The sequence below is a fragment of the Vipera ursinii genome (assembly GCF_947247035.1).
Source record: "Vipera ursinii genome assembly, chromosome: 2".
Taxonomy (NCBI): domain Eukaryota; kingdom Metazoa; phylum Chordata; class Lepidosauria; order Squamata; family Viperidae; genus Vipera; species Vipera ursinii.
In genome coordinates this window covers 202,895,402-202,918,187 of record NC_139513.1, presented here as the reverse complement: position 1 = coordinate 202,918,187, position 22,786 = coordinate 202,895,402, and the positions used below count along the sequence as shown (strand labels likewise).

The 22,786-nt window shown below is 38.7% G+C and overlaps 1 protein-coding gene across 2 annotated transcripts in view; it reads right to left on the bottom strand.

Moving 5' to 3' along the window:
- SLC44A1 (solute carrier family 44 member 1) overlaps positions 1–22,337 on the bottom strand; it is a gene marked incomplete at its 3' end in the record, with an annotated part of 82,617 nt that extends 60,280 nt beyond the window's left edge. For both annotated transcript variants that reach the window (XM_083352864.1, XM_083352863.1), the window contains exons 1-2: positions 22,056–22,337; positions 216–305 (exon numbers count right to left, since the gene is read on the bottom strand). In XM_083352864.1, the coding sequence (XP_083208990.1) occupies positions 216–305; positions 22,056–22,085 (120 nt within the window). In that variant the 5' untranslated portion in view covers positions 22,086–22,337. The remainder of the gene's footprint in view (positions 1–215; positions 306–22,055) is intronic.
- Between the last annotated feature and the right edge of the window lie 449 nt (positions 22,338–22,786).

The following is a 22,786-nucleotide window of genomic DNA, read 5'->3' as shown; positions in this document are numbered from 1 at the left end:
CATCTGGTCTACGGAAAATAAATCTTAACTCAGATACAGGTAAGATACATTAATCTCACCAATGTGCTGAAAAGTGTCAATTTAGTATTTTAACTTGGCTGCTTAATACAGGACATATATAAAAATAAATGAATCTCCTGACAAGTTGTGAAATCATCATCCAGTTCCCGGGGGAAGAAAAGAATGCTTCTTTAGATATGTCTTTTGTTACATACCATGCCAATGCAAAAGAGAATGAACAGCAAAAGCCATGGGATATCTGTGCAACTGCGATCCTCCAGAGGCTTCCACTCTCGTTTCGAACTCTGTAAGTTTGGAATTGAGACAAGGGAAGAAAAAGGAATATGAAGAAAATACAACGGTTATGAAAATCTGGAACAAAACATGAATAAAATAGGGAATGCAAGTGATTACTATAGACTATGGAAGACTAGCTTTGTTAGGTTTCATTAATTAAAAGTACTTAGATGTTATCTTTTTAGAGCTACAATACAATAATGAATGCAAACGGTTCAAGTATCAAAAAGATAACCATCCCATTTGCACCACCCTAGGTGAATCCCCGAAAATTCATTAAAATCTGTCGACCAATCAATAGTTGAATTTGAATATTCATTTCAATTACTACAGACTTCTTTATCTTTCTGCCTGAAGTTATAATCATGTAGAAGATGAAGTCTCAAGTACTTTTAAGAAACTTTCATTTCCATGATCATTTGTGTTCCATTATTCATGTATAAATATACATAAAGATATTATTAAGATATTAAAGAACCACATAAACTGAACACAGCTTCCTAATCATCAAATGTCATAAAAGTATTGAATATATTTTCAAGGCTTTTCTACAATAAACAAAATTTACTTATTTAACCTTTCCAAGTTTTGTATACAAATCAAAGGAAAGAAAGAAAAAGTTTCTTCTTCAGTCACAGAGGTCATCAATGTCTATTTAAGCCACAGGATTTATTTTTTTACTGTTTTCCAAGTGGAAATTGGATGATCATTATTTAAAATCTATTCTAACCTGAATCAAATGAATCATTTGCAAATCATGTAATGATATACAAATCATGCGATTCATCTATTAAAATTGGCCTTGGTGAAATCCAGTAACAACCTATTAACAAAGTTTGCATTGGAGCACAAGGGGACACTCATTATGATCAATCCTAAGAATTTTAGCTTACTATGTTGTATGAATATAGCTATTTATAGCTATTTTGATTTGTAAACTAAGTGTATTGGGGGGGCACAGCTTTTATTCATTTGGAAATAGATGGGCGTATATATATAAATAAATTAGATTTTTATATCAGCTATTGTCTTATATATGTTACAGTAAGTAGTATGTGCTGAAATCATGACATACAATCAAGAGGAATAGGCAGTTAAGATGTTTTGAAGAGTACAAGTAGTCCTCAACTTACAACCATTCATTTACTGATTGTCTGAAGTTACAACAGCACTGAAAAAAGTGACTTATGACCATTTTTTTCACACTTATAAACGTTGCAGTATCCCCATGGTCATGTGATCAAAATTTGGGCACTTGTCAACTGGCATGTATTTATAAGAGCTGCAATTGTCCAGGAGTCATATGACAATTGGCTATAAACTTCCCAGCTGGCTTTTGACAAGAAGATCAATGGGGGAAGCCAGATTCACTTAACAACTGCATGGCTCACATAACAACTGCAATGATTCGCTTAATAATTTGGGAAAAAGATTATTAAAATGGGACACAACTCACTTAACAGCTGTCTTGCTTAGTAATAGAAATGTTGGGCTCCATTATGGTCATAGGTTGAGCACTACCTGTATGATATAAACCAAAGATTCTAGCTACCAATGTGTGTTATTAGCTTAAATTTCATATCCATCGTGATCCATGTATGGACAATAAAGAACATCCACTTTGTCACAGAATTCTTGATCTGAGCATTATGGGAATCTAACAAAGGGAAATGGTTCCAGTTCTAAGTGTTCCCACCATTTCCAATGTTCTGTTTATTTAGGCAAAATGACCCTACTCATGCATAGGAGGACAGTTATTAGCAAGTTCAAAAGAACCAAAATTTGTAGAACAAGAATGAACTACAAAATAACTCACAATATAAGGCTGAATACTGGCATGGGAAGAATTAGGAAAAGAAATAGTTCCCATTAAAATTCCTGTCGTAGAAGCAGATAATAATAATAATAATGATAATAATAATAATAATAATAATAATAACAACAACAACAACAACAATAACAACAACAACAACGATGATGATGATGATGATGATGCATGTTAGCATTACTCGTCTTTTATTACTTCTTGGTCATTGTAGACTCTATTGTTTTGCTCAATACCAAAATCTTGATATTGTTAAAGCAAACAGGGCGAGCAAAAAACAGAGTTTGGATATTTTCAACACCTGGCTACTGCCTGAACAAGTTCCTGCAGTTTTCTTGGCAAGGTTTTTCCCCCAGAAGTGACTTGCCCTTGCCTTCTTCCTAGAATGAGTGTGTGTGACACTGGCCCAAGGTCACCCAATTGACTTTGTGTCTAAGAAGGGACTAGAACTCAAAAGTCATCCAGGTTTTAGCCTGGTACCTTAAGTACTGCACTGAGCTGGCTCTCTTGTTGTAAATATTAGGCTTTTCTTTTCTGTACTGAGATCCGCTACAAATGCTATCATGATAGGGATTTTTTTCAAAAAAAAGTTGAAAAGATGGAGAAGAATCCAAGAGGCTAAGGATAAGTCCAGTCACTGTAGCAGCATTATTATGATTACTCAACAATGACATGTTCAAAAAAAGAAAGAAAAAGTGAGATGAAAACAATCTATACTATCTTCACCTAGAATTTTAATGTTGTATCACATTATGTCATATTCATAACCATCTTTATTAATTATTAAACATATGGATAATACTGATCTTCCAATCTATTTAATTACCTTTTTCTTTAAGACACTAAAGAGCTGAAATGAAATCATGTATGTGATAAGCATGTACAATATTTTTATTCTTACAATTATGCAAACCGAAGTACCTTTCATATTTCATTTATGAGCATAACATCGTTTTAATCCAAATGTTATTATTACTTGTTCTGCAGTCTGGCAGTAGCTCATTTTTCCCCATTACTACTGAAGCACCATAAAAACGGCAGCTGACAACCCTGGCCAGCAGCCCAAATGTATTTCCGCGTTCCAACTCTCTCTGCATAAAAACATGAATAAGCATGATAGTTTCTCCAACTAGCTGCCATAGTGTAACGACTGGTATTTCCTGTTACAAGCACTATGGCTAAAATATGCAAGCTGATGTAGTCCTATCCACTAAAAATGTCAGACACAAAAAACTTTTCTTATTAAATTTGATAAGAATATAGGTAAAGGTAAAGGTTCCCCCGCACATGCGTGCTAGTCATTTCCAACTCTAGGGGCCGGTGCTCATCTCTGTTTCAAAGCCGAAGAGTCAGCGTTTGTCCGAGGACATCTCCGTGGTCATGTGGCCAGCATGACTAGACGCCAAAGGCGCACGGAACGCTGTTACCTTCCCACCGTAGTGGTCCCTATTTTTCTACTTGCATTTTTACGTGCTTTCGAATTGCAAGGTTGGCAGAAGCTGGGACGAGTAACAGGCGCTCACTCTGCTACGCGGCACTCGGGATTCGACCCGCCAAACTGCCGACCATCTGATCGACAAGCTCAGCGTCCTAACCCACTGAGCCACCGCGTCCCTATTATAAGAATATACTCAGTAACTAATGCACGTGTTTATACTGGCAGCTTCTATCTATGTTTTATGTTTGATTAATCTTTCATCCCAAGGATCACATTCATCAGTACATAAATTTGTGGGGATAAAGGGTCAGTTGTAGCCAGGACAATCATTCTCACTCACACTCATACTCCCTTGTTATTATCTCCTTTTTTAAAATTTCTTCACACTCCCTCCTGTCTCCCACTCCCTACTTCTATGGAAGAAGCAAAGTGAATTTGGGGATACAGGAACAGATTAGCTTAGCCTTTATTTCCAAAACATGTAAGAGAATCTAATCAAGTTAACAATATAAATAGTGACCAAAACCTGTTTAGCACAACAGCATATTCACTTAAAATGAAATACAAAGGCCAAATAGCAAGACCAGGCAAATCTCAAGCTAACTTATTTTATTTTATTACTATTTATTTTATTTATTTATTTATTTAGAACACTGGTATCTACCAACTGGCACCTGACATGAAAAGTATTAAAAATTTCAGAAGCCGAGGTTATCTTTTCAGCCAGAAGTAAATGGAGTTCAGGAGGGTTTTTTTTACATCTGCTGTTTTGCCCAAATCCATAACTTCAGAAATGCAATTTAGAATTGCAATCCTAATCTTGTCAAATAGTTGACAGAAAGCAAGTTAAAAGAAAGCCAGAAACCCTTGCTGTGAGACATTAGATTTTCCTTTTATCCACCTTAAACATATGGCAATTGAATGATGTATCTACTACACAGTTCATCTTTCATTGCTACAAGAATGCTCATATTAGCAGTATCTACAGGGTATTGGTGATAAAAATCAAGATGGTGGCCACAACAGCAGGACCAAACCTCTGTCCTTTTGTACATGCAAGCAATGTTGATGAATGTACAAAAGCAGTGAGGCTTTGATCATTCTACCACAACCTCTGTCTTGAATTTTTTGACTTCACTGGAAACCCTGCTGACTTAGATCACTTGTGACAAAATTACAGATGTGACAAAAACCATGTCTATCTTCGTATTCCTTTTTTAGAATTTGCTTTGCACTCGCCCATTTATTTCTGTACAAAACTTGTTATTTGCAAGAATTTTCAAACCTGACAGTTCTTAAACGTCTAAAAGTTTTCTTTATTCCAGACACATTTTTACTTCTCTTTTCCCCCGTTATAAAAGTTCAATATGAATTATTGCAGTTTCTACCACTGGATTTACAACTTTACTTTTTAGTACCGTAATTTTCAATAAATTAGGATGAATTCTTATGTACAAAATAAAAAGTTTTATTTCTCTTTTCAGCTCAGAAGCCTACTGTTATGACAGCTCTGAGTATCGCAGTACATAGTACAAAGAATGACACCATATTTTCACTTTTATTTTTAATTATTTTCCTTTGATTAAAAACCATGCCATGCTATTCCGTGGGAAATATTATTGGCAAACGAATTCATGTAACATTTTATTACGCTGCCCAAGCAAAACATGATCCCATCAAAGAATTACAGTATCATATTTATCCAAAAGAAAGTTGAGGCTTTTACCCAATAATTATACTTCAAATAAAAGAGATTGCTTTATATTCAGGAAATAAAAGCAATGTGGCTAGAATGCAAGCAAGTGGCTAGAACAGAAGTACAAAAAGAAGACAAGCACTACGCTAGAGTTTTTTTCCATTTAAAGATTTTACACAAACGTGTGGCACCCGATTGGAGAGATTAAATGGAGACTTGTTTCAGTCTGAATGAAATCAAATTTCATTCTGAATGAAAAGTTGTAGAAAACCTAAGTGTAATCAGACCATATATTTGTTATCCCTGGGACACACTACACCAGGGGTGTCAAACTCAATTTCATTGAGGGCCGCATCAGCATTGAGGTTGCCCTCAAGGGGCCGGGTGGGTATGGCCAGGGTGGGCGTGGCCTACTGGGTGGGCGTGGCTAGAGTGTGTATGGCCTACTGGATGGGCGTGGCCAGCTCTACATCGTTCGCATCAAGGGTGCCTATGGGGGCCTGGTCAGGAGTGGGACAGATCTGAGGGTCTCTGGCAGAAGGAGGGTCTCTGGGCCAGGGCCAAGGTAGCGGGGGCCGTTCCCTCACTGTTTCCAGGATGGCTTCGCGGGCCGCATGAAACCACTTCTCAGGCCGGATCCGGGCCCCGGGCCTTGTGTTTGACATGTCTGCACTATACAGTGTAAATGGGCCGTGTGTAAGTGCTATGTAGGAGAAAACATGGCATCCATTTGAAGAAGTAAAACAAAGGAAAACATCCCTCTTCCCTAATTACTTTCCCAGGGAGTTAAAAACAGTAAAAGTGTCAGATCAGCCATAAAAGACAGAAAGCCAAGAAATGATGATAAACCTAGAAGATATTAGGAGCAGGCATATGCTCTGGGAGCCCAGGAAAGTTTAAGATAAACCTTCTTAAAGTGACTCTCTAGAATTTAGAAAGTAACTATGTTCACAGAATGTTCTCTCAGTAAACCATTGTCTTTGTAGTACTGCCCCCATTATATCATAGAATCCACTCCCTCGTTGTCCTCACTGACTCATAAGGGACTGTTACATCCAATTATAGCCAATCAATTATTCTGCTGTATCAAACCAGATGTATGCAGTATTAAACCTTGTGTAACTCTGCACAGAGAGGTTGCATCCCTGCCTTGCCTTATTTACTTGTCCTAGAAAGAAGATTTACTTGCGTTAGAAAACCATTAAATAAGAAAGTATTTCCAGTGTTCCTATTATTTAAAGAAATCTCACCTTTCTATATTAATTTGAAACTGCTGGCCAGAAAATAAATAGAATTTGAGGGTATGACCTTGCACTTAAGAATATATCACTAACTACAGAAAGAAGACTGGGGAAGTATTGATACTATCTTGATTTCTTTTATACTCTGTCATATCATGATAAATACGTGCCCACATATACCATCCATTTTTCAACTTCTCAGCTGAGTCAATCACATTATTTTGTTCTCACTACATTGAGAGCACCAAGCTGAAGGCTTGACAAAGTAAGACTATATCAGTTTGGAAGGAAGTAGCACCTATAAGCCTTCAAAGTGTTAAAAAGCAAAATCAGATCATTTTAATCTGATACAACAATAAACTTATCTTTCTGTCCTGTGACTTTGAAGAACTGGAGACTGGATTTAGATGGAAGGATATAGTTCTACTACCAATGCAAAAGGCTATACTCCAAATAACTACTCAATCCATCCTCTAAAAATGCTACATAAACTGCATAGAATTACAGAATCCAAATGCGAGATTAATAGATACCACTTTGGTGGGAATGTAACAGAATGTAATTCTGTGCGCCTATGGCATACAGCCACGCTGGCCACATGACCACAGAAAATGTCTTTGGACAATGCTACCTCCATCAGCCAAGAAACAGAGATGAGCACCACGCCCTAGACTCGGACATGACTGGACAGGGATACATTTATAATTAGAGTCACATAGATCAAATAGCCAAAAGGCTAGTTTACTTAGTCTCCACTCCTACTTAGTGGAGGAACCCAAACTAAAGCTCCTAAAAAAGAGGAATGTCTGTGTCGATATCAACTACTACCCGCCACTGAGTAACTGGTTCCAGACAGTTTTTTCTAATGTTGAATCAATCTGCTTTCTTGTAATTTCAATTTATTGTTATGCCTACTTTTCTTTATAATAACTTTCCAGGTATTTCCTATCATATAGGAAATATTCTGGCAGTATCATATCAATAGGAGACATTCTGGCAGTCCTAGAACATCTTTTTTTCCCCCATACTGAACATTTTTAGTCCCTTCAATCTCTTTTCAGAAGATCTAGTTTCAAGTCTCTTGATCATCATCACTGTTCTTCTCTGAATCCTTAAAATACGTTGCTGGACACAATATTCAAGTTAGGGCCTGACAAAAATGGGATAAACTTGAAAAATTATATCCTGGCATTTGAAAAGTGGATTTCATTTGATGTAACCTATAACTGCATTTCCTTTCAATATAGCACATTACTAGCTCAAAGTCACATTGCACAGACAAGTACTATTCCAATTTCTTTTTTGTAAGTACTATTTACCAATACTAATCTCCCTCACATTATACTTGCACATTTGATTTTTGTTTTTAAGTAAATAACTTTGCACTTATTTGTCTTACATTTCATTCTGTGACTTCCAACCCATTTCTTCAACCAGTGAAATTGATACTCTTACCAGATCTTTATTAATCTCAATCCCACTTATTCTGGCCTCCACTTTTTCTAGTGAAATACATGATTTTTGGTTGGAGAAGACTGAATCAAAATTTGAACTGAGTAATTCTGCTTTTTCTTTATTAATCTGTTAGCATTTTGCCCTCTTTATGCAAAAAGTATGTGGATAGACAAAGTACTTTCATAACCATGGAGTTCAAAACTGGAAGCCTTAGAATAAATTAACTCTCAGCATAAGAAACTTTTTATACAGCTAAAATACTTACTTTTTGAGTAATCATTTGTGAATTCATACAAAAGAATTTTATAATGACACTTAATTCTGGAACTCTTGTATTTGAAACTTAAAATTTAAAAGGTGACAAAAATGGTTATCTAAAAATAATTGAAAACATCCAGGCTATTCCATTGCTTTTCAGTCAAGGAATTCTTCCTTAGTTTGGATCTGTCTCTGAAAAGCTCTGAAACTTTGGAGAACCAATCCACAATCATTAATCTGTGAGAAACCTTCAAGTATTTAAGGATACTTCTTTTGGCTAAACATATTCAGTGCTTTTAATTGTTTAATAAGATTTAGCCATCAGAAATCTCTATGGAGGGTAAATATATAATTCCAAGAAAAGACACAGCTCTGTTAAGAAAATGTGGTTATGTGAAAGATTTGGGCGACCAGAAACTCTACAGAGCAGGGCTTTTCAACTTTTTCACCCACTGTACCACTTTTAGGATATGGCAACATCCGAGTACCACCAGTTGCCTAGCAAGGTGTCAAAAACCTGATGACCGCTGCCCCCCAAAAAAGGAAAAAGGAAAAAAGTGATAAAGTACAGGTAGTCCTCAACTTACAACAGTTGCTTAGTGGCTGTTCGAAGTTACAATGGCACTGAAAAAAGTGCCCCCCAAGCCACAGCCGAGCAAGACACCTGCCTGCCCTCCCGCCCGCGCTTTTCCTTCTGTCTGAGGTTTTCATTCTTGTGAGCATTTCTGTTGAGGATTGGCCGCGGGGGTGGGGTGGGGTGTGTCTGGTTTTTATTCCCCCCCCATCTGCTGGGTGGTTGCAGCAGGTTTTGGTCACTTTACATGACCCTGGAACATTGTGACCGTCATAAATATGAATCAGTTGCCAAGCATCTGAATGTAAATCACAAAACCCTGGAGATGCTGCAACATTCCAGCTGATCAGCAGAAGCGCCAGGATCAGCGCTGAGCTCCAGCTGGAGCCTGGCGCTGATCCTGGTGCTTCCACTGAGTCCTGACAGCCCCAAAGAAGCGCTGATCCTGATGCTTCCGCTCAGCCCTGACAGCCCTGCAGCTCCAGCCATCTCTCACTCAGGCTTGTGTGGTGCTGCCACCATTTCAGCTCATTCCCCTCCCCCGCTACCACTTTTCTAGGATGGTTGCATACCACCTGCCAGGAGCCAATGTACCACAGGTGGTACCCGTACCACTGGTTGAAAAGCCCTGCTATAGAGAATCGAATTCCAAACACTGCACAGCCCTAGTATTTACTGTATACTCCATAGATTACAATTTACTGTATATATTCAATATGTTCACACCATGATAATTAGTTGTGACAAATCCTTCATCTATCATGCAACAGGAGTTTTACCTAACCTAAATAAATTTCACAGAAAACTATAGTCTATTGAGGAGCATGGTCCCTGAGAGTTAATTTAGAAATCTGAAATTATAGTAACAGAGACTGATAAAGGTAACACCATTATCACCTTAATAGCTAATCCAAAGTTTCCCCATCTATTTGGTTACCTATTAATAGAAGCAAGGGATATGCAAAATCCTCCGTGCACATAACATGGGTTGTTCATCTCAAGCAAAAGATTTTAGTCAGAGAGAAAGAAAGAAAGAAAGAAAGAAAGAAAGAAAGAAAGAAAGAAAGAAAGAAAGAAAGAAAGAAAGAAAGAGAGTAAAACTAAAGACATCATTTTTTGGGAGGGGGCTAAAGTAAAAGAAAGGTGCTGGGAAGATTGGGAGAGGGAGGGAGGGGCGACCTGGATATGCCACACCTGAACTATGGACATTGAAGGCAGCAGCAAAGAGGCAGGAAAAAGAAACCATGGGGAGAGGGGGGGACAGGAAAGGACAAATTGGATATGCTGCACTTGAAGCCAAATTAATTACTGATGTTCCTGTTGCTGTTGATGATAATGACACTGTCTTTGGCTTCAAGTGCAGCATATCCAATCAGCCTACCCATTCCTAATCTTCCCGGTGTCTTCTTTTCCCTACTTCTATTAGCTGCTGCCACTGGTATCCTTGGGATAAGCAAAGACTGGTGGTGGGATGATGTGGGGAAGGCAAGCTGGCTGGTTAAGCTTGCTTGAAGCCAAGGAGATGGACAGTAGCTCAGGGAGAAAGGGAAATTAAGGTGCTCCAAAGATCAGCAGGCTGGCCGTGCAGAGGAACAAGAGGAGGAAAGAAGGGGTGAGGCCCTACATGCCCCACAAGGTCCCTCTGAATCTTGATTTGCCCCAAGAACAACCAACATGTCCCAGTATCAGTTCTACCAAACAACAGACAACTCAGAATGATTTGCCAAAACTCTATTTGGGTTTTGAACAAAACACTTAACCCCCACCCAACACCCCTGTTCATGCATATCCCTATAAAGTGTCTATGGAGCATTTCAACTAGTTGAATTTCGATTCCCCAAAGAGCTATTTTTATATTTCAGTTCAATTGTGTCTGATTCTCGTGACTAGCTGGCCATACTTTCTTAGCAAGATTCGTCAGAAGAGCCCTTGCCTCCTTCCCAGGGTTAAGAATGATTAGCTGGCTCAAGGTTGCCTAGAAGGCTTTGTGCGGAACTAGAATTCATGGTCTCCCAGTTTCTAGCCTGATGTCTTCAGCATTACACCATGCAACATTTATTATTTGTAAGTGTCTGCTGCAAATTCTGCATAGGCATCAGGAAGGGCATCTGGCCAGTAAACGCTCAGCTCCAATCAGTCGCCCACCCCACCTCGAAGTAAGGGATTGCAAGGTCATTAAAAGTCAAAAAAAAAAACCTGTAGAGAACTTCATGAATAAAAAAATACGCAAAACAGAGCAACCATTGGACCTAATAATGCCTGAAACATTATGAAACATTTCCTCTTCAGAAAAATTTACACATGTAGATGAATGAACCATCCAGTAATGTCAGATTGGGGGGAGGGGAGCAGGGGACAATATTCCAAGAAAAAAACCAAAATGTTTTAGAAACAAACTGCTCCATATCGCACATCTCTATGCAAAAATCAAATTGGTTAGGGTAATACAATATCCTAAATTTAAAAAAAATAAAGAGCTCATTATAACTCGGTGCTGTTAATAAACCCAAGGAATTGTATGCTCGCTGTGGAATATTTGGAGGATAATGTACAGTATATGGTTGAAGTAGAGGTTGAGATGAAATGTACTGCAGAATATTAATATTTAACACTAAGCATGTTCTCTACAAAACAACTAAGTAGTCTTGTTGCTGACAGGAAGGTTTTTAATTTAAGGCAGACTGAACAAAGCTGCTTCAAAGAACTATTTTTGTTGTCATCATTGGTTAAGGTGAACGTTTTTCTTTCTCTTCTAATTTTTTTTCTCCACTTTTTGAAAAGTGCCAACCCATTCTCTCTTCTAGACGCCAACATGTCTAGTTTTTTTCAGATCTCAAATGTCTTCTTTCTCTGTATGTCACTGTTACTTCGTCACTGGAATATTTCCAACATGTCAAATACTTTGTTAAATTTTGGTAACAAAATCAGATTAATTCAATCCTTTATTTTAATAGTTATCTGGTCGCCACTGGTAACAAGAAGTTTTACTTAAACAACACAGGTCTGGCAGTACAAGCTGAGTATCGTGTCTACAGTACAAACAGACACAGCAGAAATAACACCAAAGCAGTTGAAGGAGGAGAGGCAATCAACAACTATCCCTGCACTGACGCCTCTAGGTGACCAACTCAGGTCACAAAAAGGAAGAAAAATTTCCTTCCTATGTCTAATTTTCTATTGTTACTGCAAGAAATGGTACATTTCCTTGGTACACTAGAAAGAGCTCTGTGAACTCCAGAAGTCAGTATTTATCTACCATTTGGTTATATCAATACATGAAAAGTCTTTGTTTTATTTATATCCTGCCTAATTCAAGGCAGCACACATATCTTCTTCTTCCTATCTTCCACACAACAATCCTGTGAGAGGGGCTGGGCTGAGGAAGAATGACTGGCCTAAAGTCACCCAGCTGGATTTCATGACTAAGGACTTAAACAAAGTCTCCTGCTTTCTGACCTGATGCCTTCACCATTAGACCAGGGGTAGGCAACCTCGGCTCTTACTATTCCGGTGGGAAGGTAACAGCGTTCCGTGCGCCTTCGGCGTCTAGTCATGCCAGCCACATGACCACGGAGACGTCCTCGGACAAGCGCTGGCTCTTCGGCTTTGAAACGGAGATGAGCACCGGCCCCTAGAGTCGGAAACGACTAGCACGCATGTGCGGGGGAGCCTTTACCTTTACCTTTAGGCAACCTCAGCTCTTTTAGGACTCATGGACTTCAACTCCCAGAATTCCTGAGTCAGCTATGCTGATTCTGGGAGTTGAAGTCCATGAGTCCTAAAAGAGCCGAGGTTGCCTACCCCTGCATTAGACTGTCTCTCCTTTTACTATCTCTTTATTAGGAATATATGCTAAAATTAGTAATTAGTGAAAATATATCTTCAACATTTAAAAAGTTCTAGATCACCACGCATAAAGTCAGTTTCTACAACTCGCAAACCTATCCGTGCTTATTTGTTATTCAGTACTTATTATTTTTGGTTTTGGTTTAAGTGAGTGGATGGAAGAGATAATGAATGTTGTCTGTGTATATGTCCTTCAAGGGATGCAACATCTCTCTTAAAAACCTTGAACTGATAGTTCAGAAATCAGTCTCACTGAGTTCAAAGAGAATTATGAGCAGGCCAGTTTAGGAATGCAGTAATGAGGAGGGAGACATAGGTTTATTTACAATGAAAGCATTTCAGTTTATGCGCTTTGTTTATACTGCATTTTAATGTTTCTGGATTATTTTAAGAACAATTTTAGCAGACAGCTAAAATTTATAAAACAATGTTGTTTTCTACATGTTCTGTACCTGCAACACAAACAATTTTCTCTAAAAACTAAGGATTAAATCTCTACCATCCCAAGTAGGCCCACAGACTTACTGGATTAATTTACCAAAGAAACCCATCTTTCTAATTTAGAAAAAAAATGGATTACACTATAGACATAACTTGTAAGTAAAGGAAATATAAATCTGGGGTAGATTTCATATGGAGAAACTACACTGTCCCTCAAAATGTTTAATAATGAAGAGGAACTACTACTTAAGGCTTGGAGGTTGTAAATAATACTATGAAAAAGACAACAATCTGAACCTATAATGACTGGCTTGGTATATACCGTTTTAGGAAAAGTGCTCAAACTGGGTTAAGTCTTTTTCATATTTTACAGTTATTATTATTATTTAGCTTGAAGATAGCTGTCCACTCCAGTGGACTATGATTTCTATTATTATCTTCTCTTATTTTTATGACGTGGCTATTAGAAGTTAAGACCAAAGCCATTCATGTCTCTCCTTCCACTTAAGGAGGGGAGGGGCACTTCAAAGAAATGGAGAATAAAGCAAACCCCCGTGTTTTGCTCTGTTGCAGTGTGCTAAAGTCCAGTCTCAAAGTTATTAGAATTAGATTCATCCTCGTATTTTGATAACAAGGATTCAGCAAGGAAACCTTATTGGCTCTGATGGCTCCCCTGTTTTATGTGGCTTTAATCTTACTTATATACATCTAAAGCAAAAAAAACACCATATATTTAACAACTACATATTAATATGAAAATTTATACTTGAATTTGCAACATGCATTCTTAATTTATTATATTCCTGCTGTGAATGTTGTAAGATACTTGAACACAGCGTAGACTTTTATTTTCTTACGCTCAAGAAATATCTTCCAGTTCCATTTGTAGTTGCAGCAATTTTAGACACCTCTTCTTAAACACAATTTTAGATTTTCACCACCTGTCGTATCTGTGAAAGCCCCAATTGTGTTTGGTCTAGTGCAGGGGTAGGCAACCTTGGCTCTTTTATGACTCGTGCACTTCAACTCCCAGAATTCCTGAGTCAGCTATGCTATGCTGACTCAGGAATTCTGGGAGTTGAAGTCCACGAGTCATAAAAGAGCCGAGGTTGCCTACCCCTGGTCTAGTGGTTAAGGCAGTGGGCTATAAAGCAAGAGGTCCTGCCTTCACTATGAAAGCCAGTCTTGGGCCAGTCACTATTTCTCACCACAACCCACATCGTAGGCTTGTTGTTGTGGGGAAAATATGAGGAGAAACTTATGCTGGATATATTCACATCCTTGAGTTATTTGTAAAAAAATAATAATAGTAATAAAAGCAGGATATAACAACTAAAAACATTAAAAATAAATGAATCAAGTTAAGAGCCAAGCAATTCCTAGTGACTTACAATGTTAAGATCTTGGAAAATGATAAAATCATTCTGTGGCTGTACTGGTTCAGACCACACCAGAATACCGTATCCAGTTCTTGTCTCAATACAAAACTGGAGGAACTGGAAAAAGGGCAGAGAAGAGCAACAAAGATGGTAAAGGTCTCGGAGGCTAAATCCTAGAAAAAACAGTTGGTAGGATTTAGGTATATTTAGCCTAAAGAAGTTAAGACTTAAGGGAGACATAATAACAATCTTCTAATACATGGACAGAGGTCACAGGACAAAGCGGTGGATTTTATTTTCCAGAAAAACTGGAAGATAAGACAAGAATCAATGGGTGAAAGTTTTACAGTAAGAGATCTAAAGTTGAAACAAGAAAGAATTTCCTAAGAATGAGAGTTACTAATCAATAGAACAGCCCATCTATTAAAGTCATTGGTCTTCCAAAGAGTTGGCTTAGAAGGTCTCCAAGGTTTTTTCTAATCCTATAATTCTATGATAACCAGAGTATAGGAGAAAAACAAGTTGGCAAACTGTTTATCTGAAAAACCAGTCATTATAAATATAAGTATACATAATAGCAGAGTGAGCGCCTGTTACTCATCCCAGCTTCTGCCAACCTAGCAGTTCGAAAGCACGTAAAAATGCAAGTAGAAAAATAGGGACCACTACGGTGGGAAGGTAACAGCGCTCCGTGCGCCTCTGGCGTCTAGTCATGCCGGCCACATGACCACGGAGACGTCCTCGGACAAGCGCTGGCTCTTCGGCTTTGAAACGGAGATGAGCACCGGCCCCTAGAGTCGGAAACGACTAGCACGCATGTGCGGGGGAACCTTTACCTTAATATAAATCTAGGTCTCTCAGGAAAATTATATTAAATCCTATTAGCTTTTGGAACAGGACAACACTTTCAGTACAAATAGATTAAATTTCTATAATATTCAATATCCTTAGTAGATATTCATTGTCTAGACCAATTATGGGTAGACTTTAGAAACACTATTTACTTATTAGATTTATATCCAACCTTTTCTCCAAAAAGCTTGAACAACATTCAAGGAATCTTTCATTTTACCCTACATGGGATCTGTGTTTTACTTTAAAATCTCAAGAATTATCCACTGATTTTGTAAATTTGCAGTTTAAGAATTCTGAAATACAGCATTCATTTTCTGAGCAAAATTCATTTATCACACAAAAAGCAACTACATGTTGCTTACCTCAAGCCTTTTCCATTTTTAATGTAATGATAGATGCAGTCATTTTGCAAGAATCATTGTTAAACAGTTAGGAATCAGAAACCCTTACTGATTTATAAAATAGCCAGATGTATGCTGTATTGTATATCTGATATACTTGCTAATAACAGCCTACAGAAGAAGCACTGCTGTACAATTATTATAGTATTAATTCTGCATGTTCAGTTTTATTTCCAAGTTCAAATCAAAAATTGGATCTTGCAATTTCCTAGCAAAAATGGAGAAGGAATAGACAAACCAACAAATATGCATACTTTCAGACATTGTATAAGCTTTCTGTGAAAATTTAAACTTCTGAAAATAACAAATTCAATTATCTTACTGCTAACCATGTATCCTGGATAGCTATGGTTTATATAGGTTTGTTATTTATATATAGAAAAATTCTATTGAGTGTAATACTGAGCTCACATAGCAAGTCTTTGTTAGATACTTTCCCAAATTTTCTACAGATTCTATATTCTATATATTGTCATTCCCAGCTAAGATAAGAATAGAGTCATTTTTTTACCTGCCTGAAAAATGGCCTAAGTCATTTAGTACAATGGGCTAAGTCAAATGTACAATGGTACATTTCCATTTATACCACGAGGCAATTTCTGCCATCACTTTTAACTACGTAATATATTGGCATCCTTAGACCTGCACATACTGCACTGTTTCCACCATCTTTAATCTTAAATGAAAAGTGGCAGAAGTCAAATAAATAGCTGGCAGAGTAAGATAAATAATATAGATTGGCAACAAAGAGAAAAATAATAACCCAATAGCAGAACATACACACTGAATATGCTTACATACATGTGTATTTAATCACTCCAATAAAGGAAGTTTCCAGGATACTGGACTGGGAAAAACATCTTCAATTTGTAAATTACCTGAGATAAAAGGACTTTATACTGCCTGTCTCTGTAGGAAACAGCTTTAGATGTTAAAATAATAATATAAATTTCTCGATTGATCCTAATAGACCTATGCTGCAAAGGTGTCACATTCAAGGACTCTAGAAAAGTGTGCAACTTTTAAAATATGTGTCATATGCACTCCACTTTTAAATTTAAAACACACAAATAGTTGGGATTTCTAGAAAAATTAAATTTAAGCTCCGCATGACCTAACTTAGTTTTGTTTTTTCCTTCCATTCAATCATATCCAATTCTCAGAGACTGCCTGGATGTTGGTGTTAGTTGCAAAGTCGTGTCTGACCCATCGCGACCCCATGGACAACGTTCCTCCAGGGCTTCCTGTCCTCTACCATCGACTGCCTGGATAAGTCCTTGGCAACGTTTTTTAGAAATGGTTTGCCATGCCACCTTCCTAGGCCGGAGAGAAAGTGACTGGCCCAAGGTCACTCAGCTGGCTTTGTGTCTAAGGCAGGAGTAGAACTCATGATCTTCCAGTTTCTAGCCTAGGGATGTAACTACTAACTAGACCACAGGTCTGCAACCCGTGGCTCCGGAGCCGCATGCGGCTCTTTCAGCCGTCTTCTGCGGCTCCCAGTCCTCTGCCATGTGCAATCCAAAAAAAAAAGTGGGACTAAAAAAGTTCAACCAATCAATTCAAATATGCAGGGTAGGTGCATATCTCGCCTTGGCTCTACTCTTCAGTCAAACCCTGTTCTGCTCATGTGTGCATGTACGTGCATGCGCACATATTTTTTGCGGCTCCCAGTTTTTCCTTTTGTGAGGGAACCGGTTCCGAGTGGCTCTTTCACTGTTTGAGGTTGCTGACCCCTGAACTAGACCAAAGTGGCTTTTTAAAATTAGTTAACTTAGTATTCCAAATGTTAGGCAATGATAATTATTATCTAGCTCTCCAATGTGATACTGGGGGATGACAATACATTTATGACATGTTCCTTGGCGCTGCTAAACTCTCCATCCTTCCTAATTTTTTAGTCCATTTAAAAAACAACCAGAACAACTGCAACAAGTTGTATGTTGTAATATATGGAAGCTTCAAGCATGGCCTGTATTATAATGCCATCAATGCTGCTGTGTCCCAGAAGTACAGTATTCTTAACAAATAAATTGAAGAGTGAGTGCTGCTCAGTGGGTTGTGTACCCTTTGGTATGTTGGTGCTGTGTGTGATTTGTGACACTCATATTGCAATTTTGAGAAAGTATAATGCACTCAGTGTTACAAATGTTCCCGTGGGGATCACAAAGTTAGGGACTCCTGAATTTTCTTTTTTCATATAATTTTGTCTCAATACAAAATTTCTCCAGAAAGCAAGCAATCTTGGAACAAGTACCTGTTCTTCAGGGAATGAGGATAAGATCTGTGGTTATATCTTACCCCTTTAAGCATTTCAACGTATGCCTTTTCTTCAGTGACTAAATTAATTCATTTATACACTGGGTTTTCCACCTAACAATTAAACATACAGTGAGAGTGAAGATTGTGGTTTCAGACAGGTTTAACGTTCCTTTCATTTATATTACAAATATGTTGCTGCAAGGGTGAAATGATTACATTTAGGATGTCATTTTCAAGACAAGAAGGGAACACATCTATTCATAGTATAGGTCAAGGGTATCAAACTCCCGGCCCGTGGGCTGGATGCGAAATGATGAAACTGTGCCCACCCCATTGCCATGGAATGGCAATGGGAAAAAAGTCGAAATACGTCACAACACGCTGTGTGATGTCGCCAGTTTGACACCCCTGGTATAGGTGAATAAAGATATGTGTGTTTCATTTATGTGCTGTCTTTCTTCACAAAGAATCTTCCTATCCCATTCCCTGGTTAAATTCAGATTTTTTTATTGGAGGAGAGATTTCAGCATTTAAGGAGATTACAAAAGTTTAAGTTGAAAAATGGAATTTTTAAGTTTTAATATATTACAGAATTTATAATAAATTGTTAAACATTATGTAACAATAGGAAAAAAATCCAGCCATGGAAACTTAAAATGAGATTTCAAAGAGATTTTAGATTTATTTCTGAAAACATTTTGCAAAATAAAAAAATGGCAGCAGCAAAACTTAACTGAACTGAAAGTTTTATATGAATTTCCACAGAATGAATTGAGTGGGACAGACAATGTTTCAAATGAAGCTAGATAAAAAAATAACATGGTGAAGTTTAGAGTTAAAGTATTAGGGAAAAACAAGAGATAAAAACAGTGTGTTGAGATAATTATTAAAATGCTTTACATGAACAGATACAGATTAAGAATCTATATGATTACTGTTCTAAGTGCAATGACAATTTTTCCAACAATTTCCCAGCAGTCAGATTCAGATATAGATAATAATTTAAGTATTTAAATATAAATCAGGATGATATTTTTAAAAGTCCTCTATGCTCTCTATATTGAAGATTAATATATATATGGAACACTGAAGGAATGAAGCATAAAGAAAAAGAAAAATATCCTTTGGAGACAGAAAATATGAACAAAAGGTGAAAGAAGAATTGATGTAGTATATACTACCTGCAAAAAGCTTTGTAATAAGCACAAAGATTGAACTGGATGCAGTTATTATTAGTGAATGCACAGAATAGATCACTGTTTTTCTTTACAACAGTGATGGTCTAAGTAAGAAAAATCTAGCAATTTGACAGAAGTGACACTGGCAAATAGGTCAAAAGACAGAGAATCAATTCAACCTGAAGTGAAAGCTCCACAAGAAAAGAAAAGAAAATCCAATGTGTTGATAAGCTGGTAAGGCAGTAAAGAATTTGGGGTGGGGGAAGAGGGAGAAGATAATACACAGTCTGAACAATCAATGCTATGTTTTAAGTCAGCACTCATCAAGAATTTGTTAAAGATAACTAACTAGGCCATTGCTATTTTTCAGTAATCCAGAAGAGAGTTATGGAGGTGACCAAAACCAAAATCCCATCTAATGGCTCATTATCTACTGCTGCCACATGGCATGACTATTTACAGAACTGCAAAATCCAAAACCAGAGAATGCACCGTCTCATTATAGAAGAACATGAACACTATGTAATGGACACTAATGCAAGCAGTTTCTTTCAGAGAACTCAAACAAATGATAGCAAAACAAAGGCCAAAATACTTTAACAGGCATTTTGGCAAAGAAGAAATAAAAGACAAGTACATTTGGCACCAAACTCAAAAACTGACTAGTTCTCATTTTTTTGTGTATTAAAATAAGAGGCTTAAATTAGAAAGAAGGAATAGAGCATGATCTACCACAATGGCTTGACTTCATTTTCAGAGATGATTTGATTTCTCCCTCCTCACATATCTCCATTCAAATAAGGATCAATACATAGATCAGAAGACAAGGTAATAATCGTAATGGTGGTTCATTATATGTCTAAAACCCTAAAATTTGGCTTGTGGAATATATAGCATATGTACTTCCCAACCACAGCCAAATATGTGAAGTGTTCTTATGTAATAAACTACCAGTCCCATGTTTGAATTGAAGTTTCTCTCTACAGCCTCTGAAGAAAGAATAAATGAAAAATGAGAGAGATGGGAGATAGAACACTGACAAACTGCTTTTTATTTAGACAGGCACAGAAAAACAGAGAAAGTAGCCTGAAACTAATTAACTATGCCTATCATTGGAGAAAGAAAATTCCCCATAGCTCAGTAAAACATTGTGTAACACTACAAAAATAGCTGGAAGACTACATACCTACGAAGGAAATTATTTCACTTGAGATTACTCCTCCTGGAAAGGTTTTTAGTGCCTTTCTAAAAATTTGTGCCAATAAATATAAATCCCAATTAAAAATAAGTATGTGCAAAATATTTGTTCTGAACTTTTTCAAATGTTACATTTCATAACCATGCTGATGGGTGAGAAATGTTTTGATCACAAAATGGACAGTTTTCAGTATTTTGAAATTGGAACAACTTTACTTCCAAAGAGAAAATGTTTGTGATTGGGGGACTCAAATGTTCAATTTCAACAAATTCCATCCTCATAACGAATCAAAACAAAGCCATGAATGCCTCCCAACAATCACACACAAATGAATCAAATCAATGTTATGATTTCTATCTTTATTCTGTGTGGAGAACTATTACAAAAATTATACACAGAGAGATTGTTATTAGGATTCCTGAGTTCTTAAGTGCACATAAAAGATAAACAACTGGATATTTATTGGAAGAAAGCAATATGATACAGGAACTGAAATATTTAATCTGGATGCAGGTTATCCTCACTGGGATACAGCTGTAACCTACAGATTAGACACTTTTGCAAAGATAAAATGGTCACATCACACCAGACATATTGAACTTAAAAAGAACTGTAGGATATTGATGAGAGACAGATTTGGAAGTAGATTCGCCCAACTGAAGAAAAGAGGGTCATGAAACAATGTTTCATCCTCATCATTTTTAGACTCGCAGAAATGATACCAAATCAAGGCTTAGGTCATTATCAGACAACCATGTAAAAAATAAACTAGGGGCAGAAGACAGGGAAGGAGAAAAAAAACAAAAGATATCCTGAAGCATATTCAAAATAATAATATCAAATCCTGAAGCATATTCAAAATAATAATATTAAACAAGAGGCTTTCCATGGAGCAAAAGATGCTCTAAGATTCCACACCCAGAGGAAAACAAATGTAGAACAAGCGAGCAACAGGCCAATAAAAGTTCAGATTCTGGTTCAGTGAAGGACAAAGAACTGAGCAGAGACAAGGATACCAAAAGCCAACACGGAAGACGGGGAGGATGCTGAAGAAAGCAGACAGCTGTCATCTTTCTCTTATTAATTATTAGATTTTTTTTTAAAAAAAAAACAACCAAAGGCTCTGCAGGACAAATGCTTTCCTAGCGTTTTAAACCGTGTCGCGTTTTGTTTTGTTTCTCCTGCTTTTCTTTTTCTTTTTCTTTTTTTGGGTCACACCGTTTTTCTATCTCCAGCAGCGCCTAAACCCTTTTTTACCAAATAAAACGAAGGTAGCCGCCTGCGGTAAAAGCAATCCGACCCCGCCGCATCCCGTGTTCGATTCCGGATTGCAAACCCAAGGGAAGAAGTGCTGGAGAGCTGGAAGAAAAAAAAAGGAAAGGCGACGGGCGATTCGGGAAGTCCGGGGCACTTTTTTTTTTCCAAAACAATTTAGTTTTAGGTCGCTTAAGTTCCTTGCAAGCCCGCAGGAAGGAGGGCGGGAATAAAAGAGAGAGAAATATATTGGATCAACAAAAAGCAGCCAAGGGGGCAGACTCGGCCGGGGAGGTGGGTGAAACGACGCGCTTGTTTGCCCCGAGAAGACTTGAAAAAGGACGCCGGGGGAGGAACCGGGCTCTGGGGAGGGGAGGGGAGGGGGAGAGGAATCGGTCAAGAGAGCCAGGAGAAAGAAAACCCACCCACCCCACCCCTCGCCCCACTCTCCCGCGCTTACCTGAGAGGCGGCGCTCCCGCAGCAGCCCATGGCGGGCTCGGGGCTAGGTCTCTGTCGCGAGCTCCAGGCATCCAAGCGCCGCGGTCTCCCGGTCGCCCGCCCGGCCCCAGGGCAACGGCGGCAGCGAGGCGACGGGAGAAGGAAGGGAAGGAAGGCGGGAGGGAGGGAAGGAGGAGGACGAGGAAAGGGCTGCTGAGCCGCTCGTGCGCTCAGACCGGCGCTCCGGGTCCGCAGCGGCGCCTCAAGCCCCCCCACTCCCCCGCTTCGCTGAGGCGACGGCGGCGGCGGCGGCGGACGGCTCCTTGTCCCTCACCCCTCCGCCCGCATCCCGACGGCAGCGCCGCGCGGCGCCTCCGAGGGCGGGGCCAGGGATGGGGCGGCACCTCAGCAGCCGGCTCGCTGAGATGCCGCTTCGCTCGGCTTCCACCAACCAGGCTGCCGCGCGGCCTAGAAACAAACCCGGAACCAGGCTGCCGGCGTCGCAGGGGAAAGTCGAGCAGGATTAAGAGGGGCGCCGGGACGCCGCCGACCTGCCCGCTGAAATTACTGCGGTTTCGGGCGAAGGGGCTCGCTGGCGCCTCCGTCAGGGGAAACCTTCCGTGGTGCCGGCTCCCTTCTTTTAAAAGAGCCCGGCCCGCTTCCGGTTTTGTATTTCGCTGGTAGTACCTCTCTTTTCTGCTTCCCTTTCTTCCCTCCCCGTCGTGGAGAAGGTTAGAGCGAAGTAATTAGGG